The sequence below is a fragment of the Hibiscus syriacus genome, unplaced genomic scaffold (genome assembly GCF_006381635.1).
Source record: "Hibiscus syriacus cultivar Baekdansim isolate YM2019G1 unplaced genomic scaffold, ASM638163v2 tig00005974_pilon, whole genome shotgun sequence".
NCBI lineage: Eukaryota > Viridiplantae > Streptophyta > Magnoliopsida > Malvales > Malvaceae > Hibiscus > Hibiscus syriacus.
In genome coordinates, this window is record NW_024062076.1 from 4,208,523 (window position 1) to 4,232,288 (window position 23,766).

The 23,766-nt window shown below is 34.1% G+C and overlaps 1 protein-coding gene across 2 annotated transcripts; it reads right to left on the reverse strand.

Annotated features, from left to right (window-relative positions):
- Positions 1-664: 664 nt before the first annotated feature.
- Positions 665-23,432, reverse strand: LOC120200490 (elongation factor 1-alpha-like). Of its 2 annotated transcripts, XM_039201325.1 has the most exons (4): positions 22,865-23,432; positions 18,409-18,418; positions 17,170-17,175; positions 16,492-16,504 (listed from the first exon to the last, which is right to left on the reverse strand). In XM_039201325.1, exon 1 carries the CDS (start codon positions 23,415-23,417, stop codon positions 22,866-22,868), a length of 552 nt encoding a protein of 183 aa, XP_039057256.1. In that variant the 5' UTR covers positions 23,418-23,432; the 3' UTR covers positions 16,492-16,504; positions 17,170-17,175; positions 18,409-18,418; position 22,865. The 2 variants fall into 2 exon arrangements, with proteins under 2 accessions (XP_039057255.1, XP_039057256.1); XM_039201324.1 differs by lacking the exons at positions 16,492-16,504; positions 17,170-17,175; positions 18,409-18,418 and adding exons at positions 665-677; positions 8,593-8,600 and having other exon boundaries at positions 22,845-23,432.
- Between the last annotated feature and the right edge of the window lie 334 nt (positions 23,433-23,766).

Genomic DNA, 23,766 nt, shown 5'->3' on the forward strand with positions numbered 1-23,766 from the left:
TATGTCACCTAAGTAAAGTTAGTGATGTTATTTGCAAATGAAATTAATGTGGCAAAATGAATGGATGTTGTGGAAATTTTCTGATGGTGATATGGTGGTAAATTGAGATGTTATGGAAAATTGAATTGCGTTGAGTGCAATCAAATGAAAATGTAAAGGCAAAATAAAATGTAATAGGAGTTACTTAGGAAATTTAAGTCTACTTCTCAAAATGGTCTTGCTTCTATGCCTTCTCTACCCAACAGAGTTTACTAAGGGTGCCCTATGCTATCTTTAGTAAGGGACTCGACAGATTAAATATGCATTGGCAAAATCGGTTGGCGTTAGCTACTGCAGGGATCCTATTGGTCCAGATAGTAGGATATGTCTCGGCAATACCTTTTTACGGCAGCATTAACATCTAACCTATCGCTCATACACAACTCTTTTTAGTCGAATGAAATCCTAGCCTTATCTCTAAGGTGGATTAGGCCTAGTTGCTATCTAGAACCCCTTTCTTATGTGGTTCCTCCCTAGTTTCTCTCGAACACTAAGGATGTGCTACCTAGACATTCTTTCAAACACTAAGTAATCTCCTAAGGAACGGCTACTCTCGTAGCTCCTACAACCTTAAGGCACTAAGCTTCATAAACAAAACAAAATATAACATAGAAAAATAGTCATTCATTAAAGCAAAACTTAAATATCCAAAATAAACTCCCACCAAATAAGATTAGTTCGTGGTAGGGTTCGAAATAAGCAAACACAAAGCAAGTTAATCCGTTCCTTACAACCCAAAAGATAAAATATGAAAGCAAAGAGCAAAGGGTAGGAGGAAAAGCCTTCGAAGTGCACTGCCAGAGCTTCTATCGGCCACCACGAACTGTCCCAGCGATCTAGCTCCTCTCGGACGCCTAGTTTAACACTCCCTCTAGCTTGTCAACGGAGGAATGCCACGGCAAAAATGATTGACAGAAAAAAGAGAGATCTTTTTCTCTGAATTTTTAGGCTCTTGGCGGCTGTCTAAAATTCTCCAAAGTCTCCTTAAAAAGTCAGGCTTCATCTTCTATTTATAGGGGAGAATGAACCTAGGGTTTTTTGCTAAAATTACATTAGTACCCTAAAGTTCATTCATTTTAAGTGAGAGTCAGTGCAAAGATGGTAATTGGCCCCTCCTTTATGGCTGATTGTAGAAATCACGTTTTATGCCATGACATATGGCTCTTACTAAAAATATTTTCTTTGACTTTTTCTACCTATAAATGTCGTCCAAGTTTTTATGGCAATCACATTTTTCTCAATAGTCTCATCATGTCATGGCAATTCCCTTTTGCTTATCATTGCTCCCAAATCCTACACATCATCAAACAAAACAAATTCCCCATAAAGCAACACTGGTTACAAAATAAAAATGCCTCAGCAAACAGAATTCCACCACATGCAACTATATGCTCCTAAATGAATCTATATGATCCTATATGAGCTTTTAGACAGTCAATAACTTAAGTGAAAAGGTCCCAAATATGACCTCTTTATGGAGTTATCAGTTGTCTTAAACATTGAGGACAATGATTCCCTTAAGTGTTGGGGAGGTAGTGTTATTTGTAGAACATTTACATGATAATATTAGCATAATATTATGCAATGGCATCAGTAGATGGTAGGATAATTAAACAAAATGTTTTGGTGATACCAGATGATGATGAATTTTTAGGCTAAAAATTGAATGTAAATGACTATTAAGAATGATAAAATTGATTTTAGGATTTTATGCTTTGTGAATTATTCTTACACGATTGTATGTCCTCTATACTTAATGAATTTAGGAATTTTTTATGATTGAACTCTAGTTAGCCTTGGTATTGAAATTTAGAATTATGCTGAAATGATAAATCAATGAGAAATCCCTTATGTCTAAAATTGTGAATAAATGTTTTGCCATAGCTGTAGAGGAACACTCCTCTTTGTCGTGGCAGTTCCTGGAACTTTCTTTAATAAATGGCAGCCAAGTGCATATGAGTGAATGAATGGTGTCACGAGATGACTTGATTTGACTTGCTTGGGGGTGGACGGTATGTTCCCTTTCACCTAGAGTGTGGGATGGTAGGTGAGATGGGCTAACTTTCCTCGTAGCAGTGTTAAAAAATAAAGAAAAAAATAGGAGTATAAATATGCTTAATGAATAAGTAAATGTCGGGACACAACTAGGGAGCTTAATTAGAAATTGCTTAAATTTGTTAAGTATAGATTAGATACACTCACGCACACACACAACAACAAAGAATCTTAACCTAGAGAAAAGTACTTGATTTCTTAATATGTCTAGCATGTTGAAGCCAATTTTTCTTAGGATTGAAATTCGATTTTTGTCTTGATTGTCTTGTTATTGAAAATTGCCATGACATTCAATTTGTGTTAATTGTTATCCATTGCTTAAGGACAAGCAATAGCTTAAGTTTGAGGGTGTGATAAGTCCATAAAATGGCTACTTTTATGGCCTTTTTCACTTAAGTTATTGTTTGTTTAAAGGTTCATTTAGATCATTTTATATGCATGTAGTTGCATTTGTGGTGGTTGTGCTATTTTATATTGTTATGGTCTTGTATGAGGAGGATAGTGTGGTTTTTAGTGATGTGCAGGAAATAACAAGAAAAAGTGTGAGCTGGGAAGGAATGTCGTGGCACCATACGTTGCTGAAGCAAGAAAGACACGTGTTTGATAGTTATAACTGCATGTTGAGGACCACTAGCATCGGCGAGGATATACATCACACCTAAGGAGTGACTCTAGGTGTATGATGGGTATTTTGAGTGCAAAATCCCATAAATACCCTTAGATATTTTTTTATTAAACGATACCTCATAAGATAGAGGAAAAGAGGACTCCAATCGGAAAAAATTCTTCATTTCCTTCATCTTCTTTAATATTCTTTTCCCTCCATTTTTCTAGTGGTGTTCCTCCACTAACAAGCTCAAAGGAGTGGCCAACTAGGCGTTCGAGAGGATATAATTAGCTAAGGCAGTTTGTGGTGGTTGAGGAGTGCTTTGGCAATGTGCGTCAAAGGTTTTTTCCTCCTTCCTCTTTGCTGTTATTTTTATTTGATTTAGGTTGAAATGAAAGAATGATTTTTATAAATTACTTCATGGATGATTCGAACCCTACCATGAAATAGCTTTATTTGGTGGGAGTTCACGATGGATGTTTAAGCTTTTATTTCGATTGATGATTGTTCTTTTTTTATGATTTTATTTGTTTTTATGGTCCTTAATATCTTAAGGTTGTAAGAGCTATAAGAGTAACCATTCCTTAAAAAATACTTAGTGTTCGAGAGAAACTAAGTAGCTTATCTTTAGTATTCGAGAGAAACTAAGGGGGGCCAACATAAACAATGGGTTTTAGATAGTAACGAAGCCTAATCCACATTTAAAAAAGGCTAGGATTTTAATCGACTAAAATGAGTAGTGCTCAGTCGAGAGGGTAGACGTTAGTGGGAATATTGAGTGGTATTGTCGTGACATATTCTGTTAGACTTATAAGATCCATGCACCTGCTAACGCTAATTGGTATTACCATGGAATTCTCAACCTCTCTAGTCCCTTGACTAGAGATATAATAGGGAACTTTTAGTAAACACTGTCGGGCAAGTAAAACATATAAATGAAATCATCTTGAGAGGTTAGACTTAAGATTCCAAGTGACTCCTATCATTCATTCCCGTAGTAGCTTGTTGTGTGAGGATTATCAAGTCATTTTATTCTATTCGTTTTTTATATTTTGTTTTATCTTTACATTTTCATTTAATTTTACTACACAATTTATTTTTCCACAACATTTCCATTTGCTACCATATCACACTAACATTCCATCCCCACCAATACGTATTGCCCTGACATTTTTCATTGGTACATACCATTACTAGCTATACTTAGATAGAGTAGTGCTTTGATTTGGTTAAACTTTGTAATTTCCATCAATCCCTGTGGAGACGATACTCACTCATCACTTTATTACTTGAGTAATTGTGTATACTTGCACATAATTTGCGTATAAATTTATTGTACTCACAACACGCAACAGTTATCTCTACCCACTTAGCGGAATAATCAATAGCTAACAGAATGAAGCGATGACCATTCGAATCCTTTGGAGAAATAACTCCAATGAATCCATGCCCCACATCGAGAATAGCCATGGTACATTTATTACATTCAACGACAAAGAAGGTGCATGAATCTTATCAGTGTAGATCTAGCACTTATGACATCTTTTACCATATTTTATGCAATCTTTCTTTATGGTGGACAAATAATATCCGTATCTCATGATTTTTCTAGCCATAGAAAGACCATTTCCATGTGTTCCACATATTCCACAATGCACTTCTTCAACAATAGTTTTTGCTTCTCTAGCATCGACAAATCTTGGTAAAATTTGATCTTTGCCTTTTATGTGAAACATTTCACTATCGAGAATATATCCTGCAACCATCCTTCTAGTCGTTCTTTTTTTTGTTTTATCTCAGATGCTTGCTGCGGGTAAGTTTGATATTTGATGTATTGCAAAATATCATGGTACCATGGACGACCATCTACCTCATCTTCCAGACTGTAACAGTGTGTCGGGATCTTATACACTTGCATCAATATTGGCATCATATACACCCTTTTACTCGCTTGAAACATTGCATCCAAAGTGGATAAAGCATCTTCCATCTAATTCTCTTCTCTAGGGAGATAAGTGAATGTGACCTCTTCAAACTCCTTGATTAGTTCAAGGATCAAGTTTTGATATTCTACTAATTTCTGATCCTTTGTCTCTCACTCACCCAGCAGTTGATAAACCACCAATGAGGAATCTCCGTATACCTTGAGCATTTTTATTTTCCTTTGTCTACTGATGAATGGATAATATACATTTTCTAGATAAATTAACATTGCCCCAATTGCTCGTCCCAATGCATTAGACTGTCCATCAAAAAACAACTTCCAAGATTCATCCTCTTCACTATTTCCTTCGACCGTGATGCACATCAAATTCTCATTTGGAAAATTAAGTTTAAGGATTCATAATCAGTTGAGGCACGACTTCTGAAAGAATCTACTATGGCACATCCTTTTATAGCCTTCTACCTCACATACACAATGTCAAACTCTGACAATAACATTTTCCTCTGAGCCATTATCCCAGTCAAGGATGGAGATTCCATCAAGAATTTTAATGGATAAAGTTTGGAAATCAATCATGTAGTATGATACAACATATATTGTCGGAGTCTTCAGGTTACCCAAAACAAAGGACAACATAACTTTTGAATTGGCAGATATCTTGGCTCACAATTAGTGAATTTTTTACTCAGGTAGTATATTGCTCTTTCTTTCTTTCCAGACTCATCATAATGCCCTATAACACAACCCATTAAATTCTCAAACATTGTTAAGTAGAGAATAAATGTCTGCCAGGAACTGACACTACCAAGATAGGGGCGTTAGACAAATACTACTTGATTAGCTTTAGAGCCTCTTGACATTCATTATTCTAATATTCATGGTTATTCCTTCGGTGCAGTTTAAACATTGGATCACACTTATCAGTCAACTGAGAGATAAGTCCATAAATGTAATTCAACCTTCCAAAAAACCCTTTAACTTCCTTTTGCATACGAGGAGTAGAAAGATTTTGAATTGGTTTTACTTCGTATGGATCAATTTCAATCCCCCTTCGACTAATCACTAAGCCTAGAAGCTTCCCTGATGTTACTCCGAAAGTGCACTTTGTCGGAATAAATTTCAATTTGTATTTTCTTAATCTTTGGGATAACTTTTTCAAATTTCTAAAATGCTCCCCTTCAGTCTAGGATTTAGAAATCATATCATCCACGTACACTTCAATCTCTTTGTGCATCATGTCATTCAAAAGGGTTACTATATCCCTTTGATATGTTACTCCTACATTTTTCAACCAGAGTGACATTATCTTATAGAAAAACATGCCCACATGGTCACTAATGTTGTTTTCTCCATATCTTCTTGATTTATCTTTATCTGATTATACCCTGAGAAACCATCCATGAAAGAGAACCATGAATGTCCTGCGGTGTTATCCACTAATATCTATATGAGGTAGAGGAAAATTATCCTTCAAGCTCACTTTATTTAGCTCTCTATAATCCATACACATATGCATTTTTCCATCTTTCTTCTTCACATGGACTATATTATCTACCCATTCAGGATATTTAGCCACTTGAAGAAAACCTGCATCGATTTATTTTCTCACTCCTTCCTTAATTTTCAATAGCATCTCTAGCATCATTCACCTGAGCTTTTTCTGCATTAGCTTGTACTCAGGCCTTATCGAGAGTTTGTGCATCACTATATGTGTATTTAACCCTGATGTATCTTGATAAGACCAGCAAATATATCCTTAAGCTATTAGAGTAAATTTATCAAACTTTGTCTTACCTCGAGTGATAAAGTTGTGCAATCTTCACTCTCTTTTCTCTTCATCAGATCCCAGATTCACAATCTTGACTTCTTCTTTGTGAGGCAAATTTTGCTTATCTTATTTTTCCATTAGTCTCAATAATTCATTCAAAACTTCACATTCCACCTCATTTTGGTACTCATTAACGTCTTCTAAACACAAAATTTGTTCAAGATTAATATAATGATTAGTTATAGAAATGTTCATGTTATTAATATTAGGACACCTGCGAAGAAAATATAGAACGAATATAAACTTTAGAGAGAGAAAATGATCTGTGCAAAAGAAAAATGCAAAAAAATAATGAAATATGAAATGCAAGAAAAATAATTGCCACTTGAGAAAAGAATGAAATGATCTTTTTATTAGAAAAAAATGAGTAATATCAACATGGACGCCCATTACAAAAGATCCCTTGATGCTCGCGAGCACACGCACAAGGGTTGGTTCTAAGTATTAATTGATGCTCAGTGTCATACATTCCTCCATATCTAAATATATACTTCATATCTAGGATAGATATAGGTTCCCAAAGAATATCATCACCTCTTAACCGAGTCTTTCTCACCTTCATTCTTTTTTTCATTTCCTTCTGGCGCTACTGATTATTAGGCTTGAAACCTAGCTCGAACTGATCTCTTCTCATAACAATAGGTTTTGGACGTAAAGTTCCCTGCAGAAGTTTTCCAAAACCTTTTTCCAATATTTGTTCCCCTTCCTATGGATTCATGCACAGTCATCTTCATGCAATTAGGCAACCAATGACCGGGAATTTTTCTCCCCTCAGCTATGAAAGTAGCATTTACAAACTCCACCGAACATAAAGAACACTCCAAACCATTTTCATCTGGACCAATGTAAAGAGAATCGGTAGCTACTAAAGTAATGATCTCCAGCTTAGTTCCAAGATTGATTAGTCTCCCATCAATAAAAAATTTCAATTTTTACTGCAGAGATGATGACATTGCTCCTGCGGAATGAATCCACGGTCTCCCCAGCAAACAACTATAAGTTGGATTGATTTCCATCACTACAAACTCAACATTGTAAACAAATGGGCCTATAAATAATGAAACTTCAATCTTTTCTATGACATCTCTCTGAGTACTATCAAATAATATGATGATATTTTGATAAACCTTCATATGGGATCCATCTACTAGAAATCTTTAGAAGAGTGACCATTGGCATCAAATTAATTGCATGCTCATTATCAATCAAAACTCCAGGCAACACATGACCATTACAATGGACAATGATATTTAATGCCTTTACAGACCCCATGCCCTCTTTTGGGATCTCATCATCGGTGAAGGAAATATAATTGTCTGTAGAAATATGCCCCACTATCCGGTCTAGCTTATTCACAAGTATGTCTTTTGGCACAAAAGTTTTATTCAACACCTTTAACAGAGCATTTCGGTGCACCTCAGAGTTCATCAAGAAGTATAACACTGAGATTCATGCATGTTACTTGTGCAGCTGCTCCACCACGCTATATTCAATGTGATTCAGAAATTTCAAGAACTCTTGGGCATGAGATTCGGTAACAGCCACTTTAATTATTGGCGGAGGCTCATCCTCAAATATCCTTTCAGATGGCGGTGTTTTCTCCTTGGCTTTCACCTTTTCGGCATCGTTTGAAGTTTCAGGAGGAAAATAACATCTTCCACTCCTTATAAAGTGATTTACTTCACTTGTTCCCTCAACGGGTGCAATCACTTTCTCTTTAACGTCCATTTTTACCTCTTGCAATGCTTTTGTTCCTTCTACCAACTTTACACCTTCTGTCACGAAGATATTAGTTGTATAGCTCTACGGAACCTTGTGTGCGTCTTTGAATGGGAACGGAGATGGAGCAGAGCTCACTATTTTTAGAGTGACAAGTGTTGGATTCATCACCTTAGGCTTCACAATTATAATAATTGGCTTTCTAACTCTATATGTGGTCTTGGTGTACTCTTACATGCACATGCCAACTTCTCTCTTTTCGTCAACGTTATCAAAGAACTCAATCTCTTTGTCATCCATCATTGATTGTATCAAAACCCTAAACTTATGGCAAAGTTAAACCACATGTCCTTCCTCCGCATTGAACTTGCAAAGCAAACCACTTCCAACGTGACGGACAAACTTAGCTTAATCAAACCTGGACCCATTATTTGTTCAAACACCTAGTCAAGTGGTGACCTGATCTCATACATATATTTCTTCATCCTTTTCATGTATTCCTCTTGTATGGTATTCACCCCTTGCTCAGCATGATTTGGCAATGGATTATTTGCAACGTCAGGGAAGTTGAATTCTAACATCCTAGTATCAATCAGATTTTGTACCATCTTTTTTAAAGACAAAAAGTTTTCAATTAAATGCCCCACAATATCAACATGATACTAACACTTTGAGTTTGCATCATACCGTCTTGGATAAGGTGGCTAAAGCATCTTAATATGGTATGGACGAACCATATTTGCCTTAAAAATGATACATACAATTAAGCGTAATAACACAGAATTAGTGTAAATGTCAATTTGTTTGCATATCTTCTTTGTCCACGATACTCATCCTTATTGGTATTGGACTCTGTCCCAGCAATTCTTGGTTGATCAATCATTACATTCTTCAGATAGCCTTCATTGTAAATTGTTGTGGTGTTTACTTCATTATCTTTCTTTTTAAACACCCGCTTCTCACCACCATCGATTTTTCCATTATTGATAGTTTCTTCTATCAATTCACCTGATATCACCATATCTGAAAAGTTATTTGAAGTGCTCCTCAACATACAATCTAAGAATAAACCTTTCAGAGTATGAAGGAAAAGAATTATATTCTTCTTCTCTAATAATGGTTGTTGAACTTGTGTAGCCACATCTCGCCATCTCTTGACGTATTGTGGAAAACTTTCGTTAGGTTTCTTTTTCATGTTCTTCAGGGCTACCAGATTCGGTATCATATTAGTAACATGTCTTTATTGTTCCATAAATGCTCTAGATAAATCTTTTCTTGACCTGATATTAGTATGACTTAGTTGTGCATACCATCGGGCTGTAGAACTGGTGATTATCTTGAAAACAATGAATAAACAGTTTATCATCTTGTAAAAATCCATCCATCTTATAAAAGTACATGGTAAGGTAAGCATACGGTAAACTGGTTCCATTGTACTTTTCAAATTTAGGAGTCTTGAACTTGTGTGGGAGAACCAGATCGGGTACTAGGCTAAGCTCTCTAGTATCCACACCATATTCATCGATGGATTCCATCACTTTGATCTTATCCTCAAGCTTCTTATAATGATATTTGTATTTTTTAGCTAAATCAGACTTAGCCTTTTCAACCTCGGTAAGTAGATTGAAATTAGGGGTTTCATTGTCGAGGTACTCAACATTGTCATTTAAGTGAATGTGGTGTGTTGTAGACGCTCCAACAACATTAATTCAGATTCCCCCTCCATGTAACACATTTTTCGACTGATCCCTCACATGAGTTAATGAACCATGATAAATCGTGGAAGAATCTTTGACATGACCTTTTCGCTTATATTCCACTTCAAGAAATATGGCAATTTGATCTACCACATCTTTTTGTGATTTGACCACTTGTTCCTTCAAGTCATTTTGGATATTCTCCAACCGGTTTTCCAGGTGCTTTTGGGCTACTTCCATATCATTCAATTTTTCCTCCGTATTTTTCTTTGCTCTCACCCGAGTATTATACGAATAAGAAGTACTTTTAGTAGGAGCCAGAATATCCTCGAACCAAAATCTTCAATTTATAAAAAAGTTTTAATGAATGAATATGAATATAAACCTAAATGAATATTAACAACGGAATGATGAAATGCATGAATGCAAGAGGTGTCGATCTCGAAAATCCAACTATCATAGAAAAACTTTCAAAATGAAAACAAAGTCTCGTACATAATGATTTCTCTCTATAAATACGACCTAACCTTTCTACTCAACTCTACAACCTCATTTATCAAGCACAATAATCTCTTGCTACTCTCTGAAATTGAGTCAAAGTAATGCCTACTATTTTATCCCCAGCAGGAAACTCTCCAAAGTATCAAGCGACCTTGCTCATCTGGATTAGCACCTCAGTGATGGCATGCTCCTAGTAGCATTTTGATCCTCATAGGCGTCGACTACCACTTGTGGCTCGTCGTGGGAATAACTAACAGCATGCTCTAAGTTAGAAACCTACTCTTGACAATGTTGCAATTCTACCTCAATGCTTTGGACTTGACGACACAACGCAATTCTCTGCTGAAGACTCTTACTGAGATGCCTCAGCTCTCATAAAAAATCTTGCTGCAGTTGCATAATGAACCTCGTGAACTCAGTGATCTTGGCTCGACCCTGAACCAAATGCTCGTCACTCATATCCCAGACCTCTTGAATCCTGAGGTTCTAACTTGTAATCTGGTTAGTCTTATCTTGATTCCTTTGGATCCAAATGCGAGTAACGCCTCGTTGTATCTTGAGCTCAGTCTCGTGGTGTTTCTTTTCAAGTTCTAGTTTCACTTTCTCGACCTCGAGATACTCGATTCTCTAGGTCATTACATCAAGCTCGACAAGTAGCTCACTCACCTCAACCTCAAAATTCTTCAGCGCGGTGCTAGTTTTGTTTCTTAGCCTCCAACCTGGTAACCTAATCATTCATATTTCATAATTCTCTGCTCAAACCCTAAATTTGTTAACCATCATCATTTTATTTTATGATTCGGTGACTTTTGTTCTCTTCTAGCTCCTCAATCGTCTTATGCTGACACTCAACCTCTGCCTGTAACTCATGAACTTGAAACTTTTCGATGTTAAATTCTTGATTCCACTGCATTAAAGTTTTTCCAGATCTAGGCGCATTCTTTGTTTTCTGCAAACTCTGATAGCACCTACAACACCCATTTTCTATATACGGTTACGTATACGGATACGAATATCACATTACTTAAAATACGTCATAATCGTTTTAAAAATCCTTTCAAATTTTCTTTCAAACTTAATTTCACATAATTAAGATCATAAATACAGGTTCATTAAAACATAATACAAAAATATTTTAGTTACAAATGATTACATGCCAAACAGTTTCCAAAAAAAGTCATTAAAGTCCTAATGTTACTGACGAGTCAACCTTAGTAGATGATGTCTATGGTTACAGCTTCACTCCTTACTTGATGAATATATGTTGTTACCTAAACGTGGAATACACATGATAAGTATAACTTAGTCAGTCATGATATAATAAATAACCATTAGTGTTTCAACATATTTCATTCACCATTTATCATGATCATTTGTCATGATTCTTTCTTTTCATTTGTTACTTCCATTTATGTTTATAATACTTCATTATAACTTTTAAATTCTAACATCTTTTCTGTTGATAATGCACCCATATGCATTTCAACTATAATATACTTTTATGTTGAAAATGTACCCATATACATTTCAACTTTAGCGTACTTTTCTGTTGATAATGTATCCATATACATTTCAACTTTAGCATACTTTTCTGTTGATAATATACCCATATACATTTCAACTGTAGCATACTTTTTTGTTGATAATGTACCCATATACATTTTAACTTTAACATACTTTTCTATTGATAATGTACCCATATACATTTTAACTTTAGCATACTTTTCTGTTGATAATGTACACATATACATTTTAACTTTAGCATACTTTTCTATTGATAATGCACCCATATGCATTTCAACTATGGCATCCTTTCATTCCCATAATGCACCCATATGCATTATTCTTTTACATTCGTTTTAGAGCAGTTAATCTAAAACCTCATTTACAATATCAATTTCATATATTCCATAATACATAAATATTTTGATAAAATATACATTAACATATAAATATTACATTCTAAAAAATTTCTAATCATATTCATCTAAATTTTACATACAGTAAATGTAATCACCTGGCTCTCCTTGCTTAGCTATGCAAAATGAGAAAATAATTATTCCGGAACATGGCCCTTGCCTTTCGACTTACTCGACTCAGGAGCTTGTTCGCGATCTATTCCACATTCATTAAAGACATACATATTATAAATTGTTAGTATGTTTCCCAACAATTTTTACTTAGCATCAACCAAAAATATTTATTATTAGTTTCCTACAACATTATCAGCCTCAACTTAACATTTCTGGCCCTTAGGTATCGATACATCCCTTAACTTGTGTATGGGTGCACTGCCTATGTATGGGTACACTGTCTATGTATCGGTACACAAATTACATTCGAAATTTTCATTTCAAAAGGGGGTATCGATACACTGCCTATGTATCGATGCACTTATTGCATTCGATGATTTTTCATTTAAGAGTGTATCGGTACCTGTTGAATGTGTACCGATACACTTTGCCCAGAAATCACATTTTAAGCACGAAAATTCACTCTTTTCATCTTTAACACTTCATGTTTCCTCCCCTTTCATGGTCTTAACTCACATACATATACTTAAACTAATTTATACTCATTTATCACATCTTAAATCTCAAAATCCTATTCTCCACATAGAAATCAATAATCATACAAATTTTTCAATAAGTTCTAAATCCAATTCTATCACTTCATATCTTTTAATTAAGTTGATGACAAATCAATTCCAGACTCCAACTTTATTTAGTAACTCTTTTCCAGAAATTCATTTAGAAATACATTCTATTGAATCTTTTATAACTTCTTTATCTTTTGATTATAAGACAACTTAAGCTTTCCTTAAGCTTAAGTATCACCTGAGGATCAAAACCCACACTTAAAATCAACAAATAATCAACCAACCAGAAAACTCACCTTTGAGCTATGGTGGAGAGTTTCTCATGGCCAAGAGGAAAAGAAGAGAATAGTTGATTTCCTTTCCCCCACTCATTCTCTTATCTCTTTATTTAATACCCCATAATTGATTATTAAATTCAATTTAATCTAAATGACCAAAATGCCCTTTTAATCATCCTTTATTCCAATTTAGTCTAAACCATTATTTCAAATCCATTATCATCTTCTATCATTTAAGCATTTAAACACTCAATTGTTAAATCTTTTCAATAAAGTCCTTATTGTTAAATCTTTTCAATAAAGTCCTTCATTTAATAATTGGGGTATTACAGCACCTCCTGGGATCCTCTTGATCTAACTCAAGCCGATATATTCTTTTTCCATCAATTCAAAATGTGCTGACTGGAATTCTACATCGAGACCCGCCACAAATTTCTTGTACTCGAGCTACTCCAGCATTGGAAGCCATTTGATTTTCTCAGCCGCAAACTCATCCCTAACAATATCAACTTCCGATGGAACAACACCGATAGTTTCTTCCATATGGAAGACCTCACTTTGGTATGGGAGGTAGTATCATTTCCTCCAATATGTCTTCTTTCCTCGTAGTCCGTTGTCATCATAATATCAGTTGGTTCTGTTTGGTTACAAAAGGTTTTCTTCCAGGCCTCGGATGCCTCATGAAGGCTCTTATTATAATAATTTCCATAAAATGCAAAATCGAAGGTAGAAATCCCAAAAATAGTCAGAATAAACTGACGACCCCCAAATTATCTCAATGCTAGAAATGGTATGAATCCAACAGCTCCCCAGGGTCCAATCAATATGATCCAATCTCTATCACTAACTCTAAAAAGAAACACAGACTGAATCTACCACGAAGTACGCCAAAGAACGTTTAAATCATAGAAATTTTGGATTGTCATTATCCAAGTATCCTTGTTGATTTTAGACCACTTTTTTCTATAAATTCTTTTAAAGGTGAATATTGAGTACCTAAACGGCGATATGACATATTCTCAGTTTTCTAGAAGTGACTGCGGATCCATACATACAACAACTAAGCACATGCCAGAAAACTGCTTCCTCCTACTTTTCGGCAAACATTCAGAGATCGAAAAGTCTTTGCCAAAATAAAGGAAGTTGGATTTACTCTCCTCGATAATTATATCCATTACGACTGCCTCAATGTATCCCAAAGCCTTCGGAAAGATCACTAACCTATAAATCCCAAAAACTAGTAAGTTCAGTCAGACTCTCTCGTTTGGCTGCTTGATCAGGACTCTTTTATGCTAAACCAACAATGCCTTCACCTTCACCCTTTTGTCTAATCTGAGACGTGACCCACTCTTAATGTACTCTGGCGATGCTAGCCAATTTGATGCGAAAAGGTTGAGGCTTGATCGATTTGGAGTAAACTCGGACTTCTTGATCCTTTCAATGCATAGCAAAGCGGTATACTCTTCCAAGGTGGGAACCAAATCCTTTGGGTTACAAGTAAAACAATGGTAACCCGGATTCCAAAACTGAACAGAGTCCTCAATAAATCGTCTTATACCTCGACAACTAAGAGGTAAGCGATATCATTGAAACATTGTTGAAATTTCGGCTTTATCTCAGGCTTTGACTTCTCTCAGATTTCTCGAAATTCAGACGCGTCATTTCTTTTCAAAGGAATCGATGCATTATTGGCTAAACTGGACATATGATTAGCCGATAAATTGTCCCCTTTCTCTTTTTGTAGAGCCTCAGACCACGGGCATACTTCCATGTTGGGAACCACCTGACGAATATTTTTGTTTTCCATCTACTAAAAGCCTTATACTTACACAGCTTACTAGAGACCCAATACCTCAGTCTATGAATGATGCAATAAGTGCGAAGAAAATGAAAGGAAAATGGATGAAAAACAAAGAAAACATCGATTAGTATCACCATAATAATAATTAAATTTATAATATAGTAAAACAGACTGCACATGATTTTCTACTTTGCATGAAATAACATAATAATAATTAAACTTATTCAGGTACCTACGGTGAAATACCCCAAAAAGTTAGATAATGACCAAAATGCAAATTTTGAAAGTTTGATGGTCAAAGTAGAAATTTGGGAAAATGTTTAGGGAATTAAGTGATAATTTCCTAAAAAGAATTTTATTCCATAAATAGATGGTTTACTCTTGAGAGTGGGGTTTTATAGAAATCACATTTATGGATTTGGAATTTTAGTAAAGAAAAATTAGAAAGGGTTAAAGCCGATAAGGAATCAGAAATTCGAATCGAACTGGAATGTTACAAAAAATTGAAGGATGTTATAAAATGTTTGGAAATATTATGTTGATATTTTAGATCAGAGAAATTTGGGTTGGAATTGTGCAATTCAGCTTTGACTTTGAAATATGATAAGGATGAGTTGTCATGGTTTTATGGTAATTAAGGAGATTCATTAAGGGTGATTTGGTCTTATCTCAATTAAATGAATATTTTATTCATTTAAGTGGAATTTAAGGTAAATTAAGATGAGATGTCTCTACATTTCAACAAAATTTGTTCATCTTCTTCTCCAAAACCAGACGTGAGTTTCTTCCAAGGTAAGAGCAAGCTTTAATTTCATTTTCAAGCAATTTCCTTAGGATTTTGAGTATGCAGAAAAATAGGAAATTGTTATATGGGAAAAATGCTATCATTTGGTACCAATATTGCATGATAATCTTGTTGGTTGTTCAAGTTCATCTTGAGTTGATGAAAAGGGGTTCTTGCGTTTTATGGGTTTTGAAGAGTTAAGTGATTTTAAAGAATTCGTTGTAAGAATTGATGAAGAACCTAAGAATGAAGTTAAAGAAAACAGTTTGGATTTTGAATTTGGCAGTAGGTTCGAAAATTCACCAGAAATTATATAAAACTAATTTCGAGATTATTTTTATATATTATGTTCATATATTGATATAGTTTCTTTTAAAACAAATGGGGATCAATTTCAAGGTGTATATTATGTTCATATATTGATATAGAAAAATCGAACAGCAGATTCTGCAAAACAGATTATGTTGGTCAAATTTGAAAATTCACCATAAATTGTAAAATGAATTAGAAGAAGTTATTTATATGGATAGATTCATATTCGAGTCTAGTTTTCAACGTAAGAAATGGAATTAAATTCCAGTGTGTATATCAATACAGAATATTGATTCTTTAAAGGCGGTGCAAGTTGTCAGATTATGGAAATTTTAGAAAGTTTGGTGATTGTAACACAAATTTTGAATTGTTGGGAGTGTTTATTTTAATTATGCCTTTGTATGGGTACTTGGTTTATAATACTTTCAATACTGGAATTTTTGGTATTAAGAGTCTAAGTGATAAAATGGTGAAGGACCATTTTGAGTAAATTGGAAAAGTGGGTTCCAATGTTAAAAGGAATTAATAAGTACTGAATTATTTGGTGAAAATGAGTTTGAAGTATGCTATGGAATTATTTGGGGACATGTTTATGTTAGTACAATACTAACATATGTATTGTTATAAATTTGTGATTTATACAGATCATGGTTGATTTGCAATTGAAGCAAGTCAAGTATAAAAAGGGTATATTGTGGACATTAGTGAGGCACAAATATTTTGAAAGATATAAAGTGTCAAGGTGAGTGCAATACATGCATGAAATTATACATGGATGTTTTATACATCATAAGGAAGACTTGCGATAAGTCGACCTTGTTTATATCAGCATGATATTATGCCATATTTTTATAAATTGACATGACATTGAAATGTCACGGTATGAAATCAAAATGCATTGATTATGAAAAATGTGATATTTTACCATGAATGTTTTCGGGTATGAACTGCCCAATGTTAAATATTGATAATATACTTTGCCATGGATGAATTGAATAAAATAGACTATATGCCCAAGTTATTCATTGAGGGACAGAGCATAGTTGACTTGCCATAGAGTATAGCAGTTGCAGGTTTATATTAGCACTATACTGTGTAAGGACACTAAGTGCAGGTTTATGTCCGTATTAGCACTATAGCGAAAGCTTAGTGTAGGTGGTGGGAACGACCTTATGTGTATTGTCCGGATTAGCACTATGGCGTAAGCTTAGTGCAGGTTTAGAACTACGGTGCAGGTATTTTACTCGTATACCCAGGGTCCTCAAGGTTTAATATGGGCTATTGGCTATGGATTATGTTTTATTAGTTAATAAATGGTAACCATGCAAATAAGCTTATGAGCTTACGGAATAATGGCAAGTATATTGGAAAAATAAGCTTACGAGCTTATGGAATTTAAATGGTAAGTATTTTGGTAAAAATAAGCTTATGAGCTTATGGGATAAATGATAAGAAATTTTATATTATTTGATCATGGTAAAATATTGAAGATGCTATTAGCATGGTTTTATGGCATTGGATTTGAAATCTAAATTCATGCATGAATTGTATTGCACTGTATATTGTTTTAATTGCCTCACTAAGTTTATACTTAGCATGTGATGATTTTCACGCGTAGGTAAAAAGCAAAGAATAAGAATAAAGAGTTCAAAGTGACATCAAGCATCGAGAGGTATATTTCAATATCAGTAAGACATCCTACGATGGAATTTGATTTTAGATAGTGGCATGTAATTTGAAAATGTTCAATATATTTGTTGAATAAATTTTGGAAATTTTTATAGTGGTGAAAGGTTAATTTTTATGAATTTATATGTATTTTCGGAAGTTACTATAGCAGTTACTATAGCATGAACAGTAACCACGGTTTTAAGGAAAATTTTTCCAGAATGCATTTGGGGTACCGATTCCCCCAACAGGAAACCGATTCCCCTACTGTTCATCGCCACTGTTCACTATTCATTAAAAAATCTTTTGAATTAAATTCGTTACAACAAAACTTAATTTTTATGACATGATATTTTTATAATATCACTTACTATTTTAAGAAAATAAATTTTAAATCGCAATAGAAAATTGGAAATTGTTTTAGAAATTCGGATAACATCTATAATTTGTATAGGTATAATTATACGGGTTATGGGTGTTACATACGGTGAAATTTCGGTAAAGTTACGCATCGGGTTGATCTAAGGCAAATTAAATGCATAGTTTTGGCTCTAAAAGGACAAGGTACTCAAAATTATCCTTGCTGATGCCCCCTTGGGCTAGTCATACCCTCTATCTGCACCCATTACAGGCATAAGGATCAAGTTAAATTTCGAGAGGGAACATTTCCCTATGTCTAACATGAGGAATAAATCCCTACGAAGACAGATGTACTTTAGACCCCGAAAGTTACCTAGGTATATACAAAGAATAAATTATCTCGAAGATGTCTCTTTCACTCTCACTTAACATGGACAACTTGGGTATAGAGCGAATATCATGAATGTAGATGTGTTGTGTGTGAGTAGAAATACTCAAACATTTAATCAACACAAGCAGAGAATGGAACCAGATAAGAAAATCAGTCTCGGAAACATTATAATATCTAAAAAATTCACTTAAGTCACACATTAGTACAACTGGTTAAAAGAATTAATGGAAGTAAAAAATAAAATTAAAAGGCATAATCTAAAAGGAAGTAAAATTACATGGAAAGTTAAAAGAATCAAGAATGAAATAAGTCTGAATTTCCTAATTTTGTAATACAGGGACAAAGTATAATTGTTTTAAGTTCTGACTCTCTAAGAAAACAAGGGTTTTGGTTTATCTCCCCAGCAGAGTCGCCAAGCTGTCACGATGACTTTTTCAAAGAAGTGCGAATATGAAATAAATTTAGAAATTGGAATTAAGAAAATATTTGAAATGCCTAGAGTCGCCATCAACCTTTGGGATTAAGTAGGTTGAAAACCCAGGATACGACTTTTTAAAAATTAAAAAGCTGTGATTTGGTTTCCGATTCAGAGATTACGGGTTCGGGAGTCAATTACGCTTGGGGAAGGATTATCACCCCTACAACGCCCAAATATTAGTACCTTCAATTATGAATTTGTCCATATATTAAAAATTAAAAATTTTGAATATTTATTTAATTAATGATCCTTTTATTCCATAAAATAAGAATTATTTAAAAGAATAAGGACGTTTCTTAATTTAAATAACAAACGCAAAGCCTTTGACGTTAATCAAACAACGTGTCCTTAGCAATTTAAACGTAGGAACAAATCTCTACCTTTTTATTTTATTTAATGAACCTATTTAATTTTTAGAGTGGCCAATAATAGAACACCTATTTGTTTGGAAATATTAAAAAAAAGTGTCTAATTATTTTATGATCATTCCCTTCAATATTAAAAAAAAACAAATATATATTCTATTTTTAATCAAATTATGAATTTATTTATTAAATTTTAATTAGTTTTATTAAAGAAACTAATCCTAAAAGGATAATTCTAATCAAAATTAATTTCTAATTAAAGAACCTAACCTAAGGCTCTAACAAATAACCTAAGCTAAAATTAAAGAACTTAAAGTCTAAAAAAAATTAAGGCTTGATTTTAATGTTAGTGATTAAATTAAAAGATTTAGAAAACTTAAAGGTTTTATTCTATGGTTATACACGTGATCATATTGAGAAAATTTAAAATTTACACTCATATTTAATAATAAAACAAGTTTAAACAAATAAAGAAACAATTGAAGCAAAATCAAGGACTAAATTGAACTAAATTCATAATTTAAAGAATTAATTACTGTGATCTAGTGAGTAAAAGGAAAGAAACAAAACTAAGAGGTGAAACACATTACTATGCAGTGACTCGTGCCCCAATTTGCCAAAAAAAAAAACACTAAACACTAATACCCTAGTGTCTCACGTGAACTTGCTCATTCCCCCCCCCCCACCCCAAAAAAAAAAATCCAGCCACCTCATTCCCTCCTTTCTTTCTAAAACACTTCAAACATGAACCAAACTCATTCTTTAGATCAAAAGCCTTTCTTTTATATTTTTCTTTGAATGTACTTCCTCAAAAAAATACATATTAATTCAGAAAAAGAAAGCACTAAAAAATATTTTTTTCTTTATTATACTCCAAATATTTTCAATAACAACAAACAATCCTCAAAATCAAAATCCATTTTTACTCCAAAAATCATAGATCTACACTAAAAACACCAACAACAAAAAAACTCAAAGTCTCCTCATTTTCTCTAAAAAAACAACCATTCAAGGTTACTATCCACACAAAAAAACTTTTAACTGTAAAAAAATCACATTCGGTTCAAGCTTCCAAAACCAACGATGTGCGCAATGGCGAACAGCGGTCCCTACGGCGGTGACAAACTCCGATAGCCACGGATCGGTAAAATAACTCCTTTTCGTATTTTCTGGTTTTTTTCGAGTAGTAGCTTTGATGATAGGTCCCGATCTCTGAATATTATGCACTCATTTATACTGATCTAAATCTCCCTTTAGTTGGTTATTTGCTCATTGTGATTCCCGCTCAAATTTGGTTGCAGCAAATTTCGGTTATACTCGTATTTTGGTAATTATTGCATGAAAAAACGATGTTGGATCAACCACTAGAGATGAACGGAGCACGTGAGGAACACGCGCCGACCAAGATCGGTGATGCGTCGACAACAGAAGCGCAACGGTCAGGATGCTTCTCGAATGTCTTTTCTTAATCCTTCAATCCATATTCAGTCAACGGTCCTGATGTGTTTGTGTTTGTTAGGCACAGATTGATGATGTGTCACTATTAATTTCTTCCCAAAAAAGTCAACCGGTGGCATTTGCTTAGAAATTAGAGCTTTTCGTTTTTATTTTTATATTTGTATTTAATAATACGTATATGGGTATATATGGGTAAAATGACCATGCACTTCAGTTGGTAGTAGAGTATAAGGTTTTTAATCTTGAAGTCGTGGGATCGAGTCCCACGAAGGGCATTTTATAATTCGAAGGTCTTTTACGGAAGTTGTTCTCAACTTGATGTTAGGGTAGTTTATTATCTTACCTCCCCTTATCCTATTACATATGAGAATAATAGTCAGTTAATTTTATTTATATGGATAAAATTATGGAACTTGAAAAAAATTATTGGGCTAATATATTTAATAAAATGATTTTTTTCTTTTTGGATTATTTTTATTATTTATTAAAGAAAAATAAATGGACTTGATTTATAAAATGAAATAGTATTTAAAACTAAAATATGGGCTCACTTATTTAATATACTATCTTATATGTAAACAATATGCTATACCCTATATTTTGAAAACTATATTCTATCACTTTAATATGCACCATACGATATGCTAACACTTAATTTTGAAAACCAAAACTATGTACCAAATTCCATCGTATCATATACTATATTATGTAATATGTATTTAAAACGATACATCACCACCCGAATAAAATGGGTGATGACAAGTTCAAACTATACATTTATTCTTATTTTAATTTTAAATCCATGCACAACACAGCCCCAAAATAAAAATTCAATATATTGGTCCAACACTAATGGAGCCCGTTGTTTCGATTCAAGCAAAAAAAATTAGGGTTTTAAAACCCTAAGGGTGTGTTTGGTTCACGGAATATAAGATTACCAGTGGGAATAAAAGATTACCAGGGAATAGGATTACTGGGAATGTTATATTACTATGTTTGGTTGGTTTGGCAGGAATGTAAGATTATTATGTTTGGTTGAAGGTATAAAAGATTACTGGAATGCATATTTTATCAAATTGTCCTTGTTTTATATTTTTAACAAGTAAAATTCAAAATATTTAAATAAAAATTATTTATATAAAAATTCTATATGTTGATAATATATTATTTGAGTATTTAAATATATCATTTATTATTTTAATTTTAATTAATGTTAAATTTTACATAATTTATGAAAAAAATATATTAATGTTTACATTGTGGAACTAGCTTCAGTTCATATATAACACATTCACTAGAAGGTTTCTTATATTTTTCAATCGACAAGGTTTACATTGTTCTATATACAATAATTTAGTCATTTGATTCATACTTACGTAACCGGATTAGTATCCACAACAAATGTTAAAACATAGAGAATTTAATGATAATTTAATAGATTAAAACATAAACATCCAGTAAACAATCTATAGTAACAATCCTGAAGCTCTAGTTAAAGAGAATGTCACAAAACAGCTATTAGAATAGATGGCAATTGCCATCTAATTGACCATCATCCATGGTTCATACACATGGCCTTCTTCTCAAGTTGAATGAAGAGAAGAATACTATTTCGGGCTTTCCATCTACTTCTTTGCATAAGTAATCAACATCTGGTTTTGCTGCATCTTGAAACCTTATAGTGCCTGCATCGCAACTGTTGATTGCATCTCGTTTTCATGCTCCACAAAGGCAATACCTGGTTTGGTTTCCACCATTCTGACATCCTTTAAACTAGGGTATTGATTGAAGAGCATTTGCAACATCATTGTGGTTGCATCATGAGGAAGATTCTTTTTTTTATGGAAATTGAGCAAGACAAACTAAAGATAGATTCAACAACGATGACCAGGGTCTCAAACAAAACATGACAGATTTTAGAAATAAAAGCAGATTTTAGAAAACTATCCTTGCAGTCACAATTATTGCTCAAATGCAACCTCACTTCTTCTTGGCGGCAGATTTGGTGACCTTGGCACCGGTTGGGTCCTTCTTCTTGACGCTCTTGATGACACCAACAGCAACGGTCTGGTGCATGTCCCTCACAACGAAACGTCCAAGAGGTGGGTACTCCGAGAATGTCTCCACAACCATAGGCTTGGTCGGAATCTTCACCATCCCTGCATCACCATTCTTCAAGAACTTAGGCTCCTTCTCAAGCTCCTTCCCAGATCGCCTGTCAATCTTGGTCAACAATTCAGCAAATTTCACGGCAATGTGGGAGGTGTGACAGTCGAGAACTGGGGCATATCCATTTCCAATCTGACCAGGGTGGTTCATGATAATGACTTGGGAGGTGAAGTTGGCTGCCTCCTTGGCAGGATCATCCGTTGAGTTCGAAGCAACATAACCACGCTTGAGATCCTTAACAGCAACATTCTTAACATTGAACCCAACGTTGTCACCAGATAGAGCCTCCGGGAGGGATTCATGGTGCATCTCAACAGACTTTACTTCAGTGGTCAGACCAGTGGGGCCAAAGGTCACGACCATTCCAGGTTTAAGGACACCAGTCTCAACATGACCAACAGGGACAGTTCCATTACCACCAATCTTGTAGACGTCCTGAAGTGAATTCTGAATAACAGAATGTTATTTGGTGGCGCGGGAGCTTCTGGAACAATTGGTCTAGCACCCAGGTAGGGTAATTGTGATAGCTGCAACATTTTGGAGGAAAAGAATGATAGAGTAATGAGAAATATCTACTCTCTTAACATTCTCCTTTTTCTTGATATGTAACTGATACTAATTTCAAAGTAAAAAATATAACTAGACCCTCAAACAAATAACCATGTTTTTCATTCGATTGCAACTCAAAAGTATTCAATTTTCAACTGTTAGT